We start from the raw sequence: 12156 nt of genomic DNA, 5'->3' as shown, positions 1-12156 counted from the left end.
AGAGGTTCTTTCAATTTAAAGCAAGTATTCAAGATCAGGAAATCAGTTACTGTCCTGAAAATACCCAGAAGGGGTGATGGTTTTGAATTTAATCAAATTTTATTAGTATAATCATGTGAGAAGTAGTTTGACTCAATGCTATAAGAATGACTGACCAAAACTCTTGAACTCAAAGTTCTTACACTGTCCTGTGACTTGGCCCCTGGTTTGTCCCATTGTCTTGGCTCATTTTCTTATCATTCTCATTGCATAACATTGCCATAGAGTCTGTTGTTTGAACTTGAGGAATTATCCTGGGGCGTCTTGGGTACTGATGTGGTTACAGAGTGCAAAGGTGGGAGTTTGTGTTTTAGAGACCCTAGAGATGGTCGTTAGTGGGCAAAGCGGGGAGGCAAGGACCACAAGGCAGTCTTGTGCAGATATAGAACAGAGGTCTGGAGGTAATTGGTTTTTAGCTTTACTTGGTAATTTACTGATATTATAATAACAATGAGTATAGTAACTGTGATTGTTTTAGTCATTAAAACATGTGGTATTTTACTGCTATTTATGTCAAGTTCCTCATTTCAATTCTTTTGACAAAGTCATGGTGTATTAATGTAATTAGCAAAAATTTTTCTGTTTATTCCTTACCAAGGGAAGGTCCTGGGTTCTGTAGAATACTGGTTATTTCTCAAGCCACCTTTTTCTGTATATATTTTCCCCCTTTGGAAAAGAAGTATAAAATTGAGTCTATTATGCATGTTTTGTGCCTTCTAGAAAGGTAAGTGGAAATGACTGCTTTCAGAAATATAATATTCTATTTTACTAGATAGACTCTGGCTGTACAGAATTTTGACAGTCTCATTTTGTTATATTCTCTGTTTAGGTCTCTTGGGTACCTGGGTGAGAGAGATTGAAAGACAAAAAACACAATTCTGATAATTGAGAGGCAGAAGAATATCACAGGGCCAAAAGAAAGAATTAAGCCTTTGATTTCCATGGGCATCTTAGGGCCCTCTGAGAAATCACAGCACAGATGTGCTGGCCTTGTTCCTGAATTCTGGTTCTGCTGGCTCAGGTCACACTTTTAAGATGCAGCAATTTTCTGAACGTTGAACACTTGACATTTTCTCAAAAAGAAAGGTCTGAGAATTTAAAAGTATTTGTCCAAACTGGTCCTAGCTGATTGGCTGACATTGACGAGTAGGGAAAACATTTCTGCTTCTGTTAGCAAATGTCTTTTCCATCAAAGAAAAAACCATCCAGTATCGCCCTACTCTAGGAAAGCTTTAGCTTAATTTAACTAAGCCTTACAAAGGGAACCTTAAAAAAAGGGCGGGGGAAACTTGATAATTTGTTTATTACCATGTAAGTAATAGTAAACCATGCTTTGTCACCCAAGCCTGCAGAAAATGTGGTTCAGCAATTCAGACTCTGAAAGCACAGCTCAAATTTAGTTTACTTTATTTTTTTTTCCCCAAACCAGCATAGCGTGTGAACTCAGCAGAACCAGGTTGGGTGGAAGCCCAGATGGCTACCAAAGAGGATAGATCTCGCTTTTTACTCTGCACTCGTTCCACTTCTTGTACCATTAGCTGTAAGTCACATTGCAAACATGTGGGAGCTGACTCCTTGGAAATGGACACCAGAAAGGAGAAAGGAGGACAGGGATCTGCTGAGAGCAAACTGTCCTTGAGAAGTCACAGCTCTCCCATCAGTACGGTTTTCCCATTCTTCAGTCTCCCTTTTTTTTTTTTTATTGTTTGGCTTCTCAGATCTTTGTGCTTGGCCAAGCCTTTCCAATTGTGCTGGTACATTCCCTGTGGTATTGAAGAACCAGTTTAGGTAGAGAGAGACCTAAGGAAGTCTTAGGTAACTCATGGTTTATTAAATAAGTTGACAGCATCCTTGTTAGAAGAGATGCAACTCTGTTTTCTCCAAAGAAAGGAACAAACATCACACATAACTATTTCAGCTCTATAAAACCCCACTGGCATTTTTACCGTATATGGGTTATAGTATTTCACCCAAGATAAAACATGCCTTTTGTAAAACTTCCTGACAAGCGACCAAATCTTAGACCCCTCTCTTAGAAACTTTTCTGGTCATTAGTTTGAAAATCAAAGCTTTACTAAATGTAGTTTCTTGTTTGAGGAGATATAACACAGTAGAAAAATCTCCTTGCATGTCATGTACCAATTAGATCTTTTATCTCAATGATAATTAGGATAGTGTACCTTCGATTTTTTTTTGCTTCCATTTTTTTTCCTACTGATCTTTGAGACAATTTTTATGTTCCCTGATGATAAAGAGAGCCATGATTTCTCTCATTTTTTCTGGAAAGTTCTAGAAGAGCAACTGTGGTTAGTGAAATCAGAAGCTTCTACTTAGTGCTTTTTTTTTTTTCTGACTGAAAGGTAGAAAGTTGACTTTAAGAGGATGTTTTTATTTCCCAAGAGAAAGTCTTAAAATTTTCCTTAACTATGATAAGATAGCTGAAAATATTTATTTATGTAATTAAGAATATTTCCATTTTGGTGCAACACGATGTAATTCATTACACATTATAGCTGCTTTTGAAGTCATTATTTGCTGACTTTGTTTATGAGCTGACTGAACCCTGGCCCACCCAGGATAGCTTGATAAAGATCTACCAATGCATTTCTCAAGAGCTGCAGAATACTAATGTTAACTGTATTATCCAAAAGGACCTCCTGTGAGTCACCTTCCAAGATACCTAAACACATGAGTATGCAGGGGTATCTTGTTTTGTTTGCCAGACAGGAACACCAGGTCATGCTGGCTTCATCTGTGTCTGATTATCAATTTTTGTGTTTTAAGATTTCTTCTGGCTTTTTATTATGATGGGAGAAAGGTGAGGCCTGACCTTTTGCAATAATTGCAGTAGGGTTGAAGATATTAAATAAAAAATATATTATAGAAACCAAGCTCCGCCACTTACTATTGGTGTGGCCTTCAGGGAGAAGATACGTAAGAACTTCTTTTTGCCTTGGTTTTCTTGTCTTTTAAAAGGGGATAATACTACTTTACAAGGTTGTAAATAATGTTGATAGAACTTAACATAGTACTGGGAACATGAGGTCTCAGTTAATGGCTGCAAATGTTATGATTTGCATTTAGGTATGATTCAGTCTCTTGTCAGGTTAGAGATGATTGGAAAGTATAACATTTGAGTAGGCAAACATTTGGATCACTCTTCTAATTGTGAGTTGAAAATTAAAATAGCTATTTTGTATGAAAAATGTAGGTATCAAGTCATATAGTAAATTGCTTTCCAGATAAACCAGGTAACTTAAACATATTTAATTCTCTGTTCTTACAGTTTGAGTTTTTATTTTGCAAAATTTGCAAGAAATAACCCTTCATTGAAAGGAAAGGAAAAAGGAAGGAAGGAAGGAAGGGAGGGAGGGAGGGAGGGAGGGAGGGGATTGGTAATAGAGAAAGGGGAAGGAAGGTGATTTTTAAAAATATTTTGTTTTTTATTTAAGGGTTTTCAAAGGGAAATTTTTTAAAGAGCCCCTTTAGTGATTGTCAATACAATTTTTTTAAGAAGAACATTTTTAAAGGATGCTCTATTTAGGATTGCATTAATCATCTGTCATGAACCAGTGGCAGTTATGTTCCTAAACAGCTTTCAGAAAGTCTTGGAGCTGTGTCTGTCAGATCACTTGTTTGTTCTTATTCCATAGGAAACATGGAGTTCCATTTCCAGAGATATTTAATATTTGGCCCCAAACTGCAAAATGGGAGTGTTAGATCTGAAAATTTAAAGTTGGTTTCTTCTAGCAGGTCACTTGATTAATATGTGAAATGCAGTTATGAATCTGAGGGAAATACAGAACATTAAGACCAAGAAGGAAGGTAATTGCAATATAATTGGAGGCCATTTTGACCATTGTTTTCAATAAACAAGACAATAGTCACTGAGTGTATCCTGTATACTCCATCTCTCATTTGGAGCCAGGAAATGAACAGTGATGGGAGAGGGGTCATGTGTAGAAAGAAAGTAGAATAGCAGGGGTTCTGTGGGATGAGGCTTGTAGACCAGAAAGAAAGGATATCAATGTCAGAGCCAGGAGGGAAAATTCTGAATGTCTTGGTTTTCAGAAGAAAACTTTAGAAATAAGCAATAAAGAAAGAAAAATTCTTTCCATAGATGTAAAAGACATGGAAGTTAACTTCAGAAAGGTTGGCGAAATAATATGAAAATTTTCAAAGATATAAAAGTGAAAGTGGGGTCATTTTAGGCTGATTGCCTGTTTCTGGGGTTTGCTCCCTCTGATTTGCTACAAAATGCTATATTCAGTTTTTGCTATAAAGAAATAGACATAATTTAATTTTTATTTTAATCCCAACTAAAAAATAAGTGTCCTTGTACATGTTTCTAACTCCATCAAATGACATAATATTGAAAGCATCCCTCTGCAAGAGGAAACTGAATGGCCACACTTCTGTTTTTACAGATATACACAGCCCTCTTAATGCGCATTACCTGATACATGCCCAAGAGAGGCTTTTAGAATAAGATTGCCCTTGAATTATGTCCCCAGGCTGAGTAAAACTGAAAGTTACCAGCAAATGTCACAAGCACAAAACAGCTGCAACACAGGATAAGAAAACACTGAGTCTCCAGTGCCTTTTGCTCAGTCTGAGCCCTGTGGACTCAGATCTCCTTGCACTGGTAGCACCTCACCAAGCAGAAGGGCTTCCCAGCCTCCAGGGAGCCCCCACAGCGGATGATCCTTCCATGGATCACATCCAGATGTCAAGACTTCCTCCTCTGCGGAGATTCTGATTGCCTCTCTGGAGCGTGTTTATCCTGCCTTTTTCCAGTCCACCAGTTCTGATCATCAGATTTCTTGGATAATGAGGGGTCCAAGAGTGCTTCTCCGAGAGAACTTAAGTGTATTGTCCTCTTGTCTTCGCATGGACCCTGGATTCTCTTGCTGGGATAATGCTTTTGAAAGTGATTTGGCCCACCCGAAATCAGAAAGCCCTTGAGTTTGCCTGCATGTGCTAAGCTTATCTAACTAACAGGATATCATTTTGGGGGGCATTTCCTACCATTCTGGTGAGACTTTTCTAGCAGTTTTTTAGGAGTCCAAGATGGACCCTTTGCTCAGTTAGTTTGGATAGGAACAGGTTAGCTGCATCCAATCTATATTCCCAAACAGAATATAGTTTAAACCCACCAGGCAATACATTTGTCTCATGTGTTGTAAGGAAAACCAGGTCTTCAAGTGTCCTGAGATGGAATGGCCACGAATACACTAATGAATGGATGAACCACCTCTTCTGTCTGGCCTCTCTGCGCATTCTAGTCATGAGTGTTCCTAACCCTCCGTATCACTGAGACCCACAATAGTCAAAAGGGCCAGGTATTTGTGATTTATCAGAAGGGGACAGATACTTTTCAAGGTTTGGAAAAGTGCCACAGCGAAATTCTCAAATAAGTGAAAGTGCTGAGAGATTCCCTGTTCCCTGTATGATCTTAAAGGTCCCTGCCAGCTTTAAACTGTATGAGTGTCGTGGTTTCAGTTGCAGAGAAAATGGCAGAAATAGGCTGCAAAGATGACTAAGCACTTGCTAGTAACTACACAATGTGCAAAGTGAATGGGTATAGCTGATTCAGTAAATACATTGAGCACTTGTGGGAGTCACCTGTAGTTTAGGTCTTGGGGATAGAACAGGGCCTACACGTATGGAGTGTTCATTCTTTTGGATTGGCCAAAAAGTTCATTTGTTTTTTTCCAGAAGATGGATCTAGTAGCTCTTAGTTGTCTTTAACTTCATTTGAAACAATTTTGTTAGTTTGTATTGTGACAGCTGTCATATCAGCATGCATTTAAAAAAAGCTGATCAAAATTGGTGAATTTTTATGTAGCCATTTTAATATTGAAGGTGGAAGAAAATAAGCAATGTTTTTGGCATATAATGCTTTATTATTTCAAGAAAGATAAAGATGCAACTGAAATGCAAAAAAAAGATTTAGGCAGTGTATGGTGAAGGTGCTGTGACTGACTGAACATGTCCAAAGTGGTCTGTGAAATTTTGTGCCGGAGATTTCTTGCTGGATTTCTTGCTCCATGGTCAGATAGACCAGTTGAAATTGATAGCGATCAAATCGAGACATTGAGAACAATCAACATTTTACCAAGCAGAGATAGCCATAATATTCAAAATATCCAAATTAATAAAGTTATTGGTGAAAATGGAAAATGTCTTTTATTTTACAGAGAAAACCATATGGACTTTTTGACCAACCCAGTAATGACCTGATCTGGGAGATAAGAGCTCCCAGGACCCCCATGACACTCACAGCCCCTCACTTCTACTTCTTGGAAGCCCTGTGGCCTTTTATAACTCTGAAGTCTGGGAGATGCTGCCTGAGAAACACATTGATCAGACTGTTTCCTTCATAAATAAGCTAAACTGGCTCTAGTTTTCCATCCTTGCCCCCACCCCACTGGATGCCAGCACTTTAGACCATTTTGTTCTCTGCTTGATTCTTTATTCTAGCACTGTGTTCACATGTAGCCAGACTGGAAATGGAATATGCATTGGGGACTATCTGAAACTGAAGCCTAATTATTTATTATGTTGCCTTTCCTTAGTTTTCCTTTCCTTTTTAGGCTCCACCACCTAAATAGATTTTTGGATGTGTTTATCACGTATGACCTACTTGGCTCTATTTACAAAAACCATAGGAAAAATGCACACTTTTCTCTCTGATTTTTCCAGTACTTTCACCTTAGTCTTCCCAAGTGGTGTAAAAATAACATCAATCATACTAAACAGCTATTTATTGAGCTCTTACTATGTACTAAGCATGGGACAAAGCATTTGACCTGTATGACCTTGTCAGACCTTAGGTAACAATTTGAGGCAAATGATGTTAGCACTTTTATAGCCCTGAGAAGTTAATGAAGAAGCCCCAGGCTACATGTTTAGTACAAAGTATTTTTCAAGGGAATTCTGATGTATGGCATGTGTATCACAAAAGTTTTAAAACTTGGTTTCCTAACTATGACTTTGAGTGGTTTCAATTAAAATGAGAAATATCACACTGGATCAGAACTGCGGTTTGATCTGGCCCTTGTTCTTCCTTGGGCCATTGCTATGTTTTCATAGAATAAGAGTATTTCTTTATGCGGTCATCGCAGAAGTTAGGAATTTGGTTCCTCCATCAAGTGAATTAGGCACTTCTATCTCTGTGGCCCATCTGGACCTTATTTATATAGACACAGTACTTAGCATGTATGTTATAAAATATTTGTATACATATTTATCATCCATCTTACATATGAGCTCCGTGAAGTCTTGGACTACACCGTTCTTCATCTCTGAAGCGCAGTGCCAGGCACACACTGGCATACAATGAATGTTCATTGAATACACACATTTTTAAAATTCCTTAAATATCCTCATTATAAAGTAATATAACTATTAGTTATATAAACCTATATGTTCAGGAACTCACCGAAATTATTTTTGAAGCTTGTTTCCAGCTGGTACCACCTCTTAACCAGTGGCATAAGTTAACTGTCTGTTGAATAAAATCGTGCTGTCTTTTATCTATTGTAAAAATTTTTCCTTCCAGTTTCCTGGAGTTTTAACTAATAGTAACATTTAAAAGCAGTACCTTCCCTTCATCGTATTGTTTTTTAATGATTCCTGTTTTTCAGGAAGGTGATGTCTGGCCCAACTCATCAGCCGAAATCACTGTGTACTTTAACCCTCTGGAAGCCAAGCTCTACCAAATGACTGTTTACTGTGACATTTCAGGTAAAGACTTCCTCTGTGGTAAAGGCAGGTTACAAAGCTCCCAGAACATAAAGTGGGATGCCTGAGAGAGTGTGTGTGTGTGTGTGAGTGCGTGTGAGCATGATTTGGCTGTGAGCAGTGCATGATATCAATAGAGGAATAATGGACTTAAGCTACGCATTTAGTCACTTCTTTCTAGAGTAGATCAAACTTTGAAGTATACTACAGTTGTAGTGTGGTGGGGGGTGGGGATGGGAAACCATCGATTTGGGTTTCCTTTTGATTTTTAGAGCTGTGAGAACATTCCTTGAGACAGAGTCTCACAATTTATATTTTTGTAGTATTTGGCTACTTATTTTTTCCTCTTTAAGTTTTTATAAAATAATGTATGCCGGGTGGAATGGGAGGGTAGCCTGACAGTGGCCAGAGCCACAAAGAGGGTCTACAAGTAGGGGGGCAACCAGATGGCTTCAGGAAATTGTGTATATAGAGAAGAATTAAACAAAAAGATAAATATATCGAGGATACCAAAAGACAGTATTCTTTATTCTTGGAGGAGGGAAATAAAAATATGGAAAGGAGAAGGACTAAGATGAGCCCTTTGGTATTGGAATGGAATTGGAGTTATCATTATGTATGACAGTTGTTAATGTGCAGACATATAGAAATATATGTGTATGTGAATGTGGTATGTCCATACATACACATATTTCCTAGCCACATCCATTGAGAGGTCCTGGAAGCTCTGAGACCCTAATAGCAATGGGCACACCTGGAACCCAAAGCTTGATTTCTAAATCCCACTCTCCTCTAAAAGGAACATGGAGAATTGACTGATTCTAGGACTGAAGCAGACAAAGAACAAGGTGAACCTGGAACATCCACTTGTGCTGGGTAGCAAGAAAACACTCAAAGAATGACAGAGATATGTCAGAATGACAAAGAACTCAGCAAAGGGACTCACATTGACCAAATTTGGAATGAGTTGAGAATTAAAGTAAATAATGACACAAATAGATTTTAATCCATTGAATAAATAGGACTCTGTGAATCTACTCAATAAAACTTACCATTTGGCAACCACAGTAATAACCAATTCAGGCAAAAAGCATCAATGGATCTTAAAACTAATGGGTGAAAGTAGGGTGTAGAATAGGATTTTACATAGTCTCAAAATATTCTCCTTCAAAATACTTATTAATTATAAAGATAAGAAAATTTACTTTACACTGAAGAAAGCTGGTAGATGTTATCTTAGTTAATACCTGTAGTAGTAGAGGAGATTAACTTCTTAGACCACCTGCTAGAATGCAATGAGAACACAGCATCTCTCTACTGATATTAGAAACCAAATACCTAACTTGGGTCTAATTAATTATGAGGAAACATCAGACTAACCCACACTGAAGAATAAAACAAAATGACCAACTGTAACCTTCAAAAATATCAAGGTCATGAAAATCAAGAAAAGACTAAAGAACTATCTCAGGGTGAGGAGGCCCAGAGGGACATGACGGGTAGGGCAACACGTTAGCCTGTGGTGGATCTTTTGCCGTGACGATTATTGGGCCAAAGATGTATAGAGGTTCTTTGCGCTACTCTGGGAACTTTTCCATATTTTACAAATATTTCAGAATTCTAAACAAACGCTGACACCAGTAAATAAGTAAAACATACAGATTATAAGATTACAAAGCTAAATAGCAGGCTATGCTTAGCTGTATCTTGTGTAATTTTTCTTGCTAGTTCTATTCTTACGTTGTTACTTGTTGATTTATCAGCCACACACATTACTTTTGAGTCCCCAGTATGATCGATGAGGATTTGGTTCTTACATCTCCTCTACCACTTCCTGGGCTTATTTAGTTATAATTCACATGCAGTGAAATTTACTCCTTTGGGGGGTATATTTCTGTGAACTTTTACAAACCATAACAGTCTCGTAACAACCACCATAAAGTTCCCTTTGCAGGCAGTTCCATCCCTCATCTCTGTCCCTGGCAACCCATTTACTTTAATATATTTATTTCATTTTATTTATAACCTTAATTAATATACTTAAAACTACATTTTGTGTTTTGTCAACTCCATAATATCTCTTGACTTGTAAGGATATCAAGACTCCTAACCTGCCCAACACTTCTATTTCTCCCTACTACCTTCTGGAAGTTGTTTTTGCTTTTATATTATCATGATTGATAACTATATTTGAGTCTTCTGTCTATATAAATTTTATACACTAAAGGGAAAAATTATATTCATGGATTGCATTTTATGTTCTGTAGGCCAAGTGTTCTTTTACTCACTCAAAGAATATCCTAAAGTCTATATGAAGTAGGTTCTCTTTCTCTACTGTCCATCAGTTTCTCACAATTATGCCTGATTTAGCTTACTTCATAATTGACTTGACTCTTTTGTACAGCTTTTGAGTTTTTCCCCCTGTTGTTTCTAATTCCTCATTTCTTCACTGCTATCTGATTTTAGAATTCATTCTCATCTCCTTGAAGACATTTGTCTAAGATTCCGCCAGCTTCTTATTTTAATTCAGATTAGTTGCCTCCTACACAGTTGTTATCCAGGATTTTAAAAAAATTCTGTGTTGAATCTAGTGAACAAAATAAACTGACAAACAAAATAGAAACAGAGGCTTAGACACATGGAACAGACTGACAGCTGTCAGAGATAAGGGGAGACGGGGAGATTGGATGAAAGAAGGTGTTGCTCTGGCTGGTGTGGCTGAGTGGACTGAGTGCTGGCCTGCGAACCAGAGGGTCGCCAGTTCGATTCCCAGTCAGGGCACATGCCTGGGTTGCAGGCCAGGTCCCCAGTAGGGGGCATGTAAGAGGCAACCACACATTGATGTTTCTCTCTCTTTCTCCTTCCCTTCCCCTTTCTCTAAAAATAAATAAAATCTTTTAAGAAAGAAAAGAAGGAAAGAAAGAAAGAGAGAGAGAAAAGAAAAAAGAAAAGAAAAAGGTGAAGGGATTAACCAAAGAAAATATACACATGACACAGAGACACAGACAAGAGTGTAGTGGTGGCCCGAAGGAATGGGGTGGCAGAGGCTGGGTGGAGGGGTGCAGTGGGGGTGTATGTAGTAGTATCAACTATAAAAATACAGTTAAAAAAATAAAATAAAATAAGATTTCCAATATGTGTTCCATTATATCTTTTCACTTTTACTTTGTGCAAGAAACCTCCTTAGAAGGGGTGTGTAAAACAGAAACTTTGATCCTTGAATGTCTGAAAATGTCTCATTATACCTCCAAACTCACTTGATAGTTTAGCTAATTCTAGGTTCAAAATAATTTCTCCTCAGAACATTGAAGACATTGCATAAACTTTATTGTAAAAATTAAGAAACCTGAAGATTACCTAATTACCATTTCTTTGTAGGTGGCCTATTATTTCTCTCTCTGCAAAGCTATGTCCAAGAATGGGTTTTTCTAATTGATCCTCCTCAGCTTTCTAGGGCCATTTGAGTCTGATTACACATGTATCCCTTCAGCTCTGGGAAATTTTATTTTTACATACCTCCCTCCATTTTTTTATTTTATTCTTTTGGAAATCTTAATAGTCCAATGTTTGACCTATAGGATTGATTATCTGTTGTTAAAGAAAAAGTTTTTAACCATCAAACATGAGTAATAAATGACATTAAATATCATGCAAAACTATAAGGAAGCCCAGAGAAATACCGATATGTATTAGTTAGAAAATTGCAGAGTGGCGTGGGCATCATGCATTCATAAGATTCCTTCCAATGCCTCCTGGTCTGTGGTTGTCTGTTTGTATATAAGGATGAGAAAATGGGCTTAACTTTCAGGGGAGCTAGTACTACTTACTTTTGCTGTTTTATGTGTAAGTTTCCAATGAATATGGCTGTGGTGATTATTTTAAACTTGAGGAGGGTGGTGATAAGGGTGCACAATCTCTAGTATTTTCAAGTGCAAAAATTCTGCTATTCTGCTGTACCCATAATGTTTGCAGTCCGTATCTACACAGCCATGTTTCTCTGTGTATAGAGTGGTCAGGGAGTCTAAGAACGGTACAGGAGAATGGGCCACCTGACCCAAGACTGCCATCCCCCAGTCCCCCCAGGTGTGTGTCCCTTTCTGATGATGTTTATCTCATCTTCCATGAATGTATCTATCACCTTGACTTTTATGATAGTCCTTTTATTTTAACATATCGTTTTATCACCTATGAATTCATCCCTACGCAAAATAGAATAGTTTGCCTATTTTAAATATTTATATTTATAAATATTGAAATCATACGCCATGTCTTATGCTATTAGCACAAGGAAGCTAAAGCCACTCAATAAATACTGATCAAAGAAATGAAAAAAAAGAAAAAAGAAGGAATGAGAGAATGAAGCTAAGTTTG

At 37.6% G+C, this 12156-nt stretch overlaps 1 protein-coding gene across 1 annotated transcript in view; it reads left to right on the top strand.

Annotated features, from left to right (window-relative positions):
- HYDIN (HYDIN axonemal central pair apparatus protein) overlaps positions 1-12156 on the top strand; it is a 347593-nt gene that overhangs the window by 112854 nt on the left and 222583 nt on the right. The window contains exon 10 of the mRNA XM_054579213.1: positions 7689-7788. Coding sequence (XP_054435188.1) covers positions 7689-7788 — 100 coding nt within the window. The remainder of the gene's footprint in view (positions 1-7688; positions 7789-12156) is intronic.

The sequence above is a fragment of the Pteronotus mesoamericanus genome, unplaced genomic scaffold (genome assembly GCF_021234165.1).
Source record: "Pteronotus mesoamericanus isolate MK-2021 breed Mesoamerican mustached bat unplaced genomic scaffold, CSHL_Meso_final contig_52, whole genome shotgun sequence".
NCBI lineage: Eukaryota > Metazoa > Chordata > Mammalia > Chiroptera > Mormoopidae > Pteronotus > Pteronotus mesoamericanus.
The sequence above is the reverse complement of the archived record's forward strand: the minus strand, read 5'-3'. Positions and strand labels throughout refer to the sequence as shown.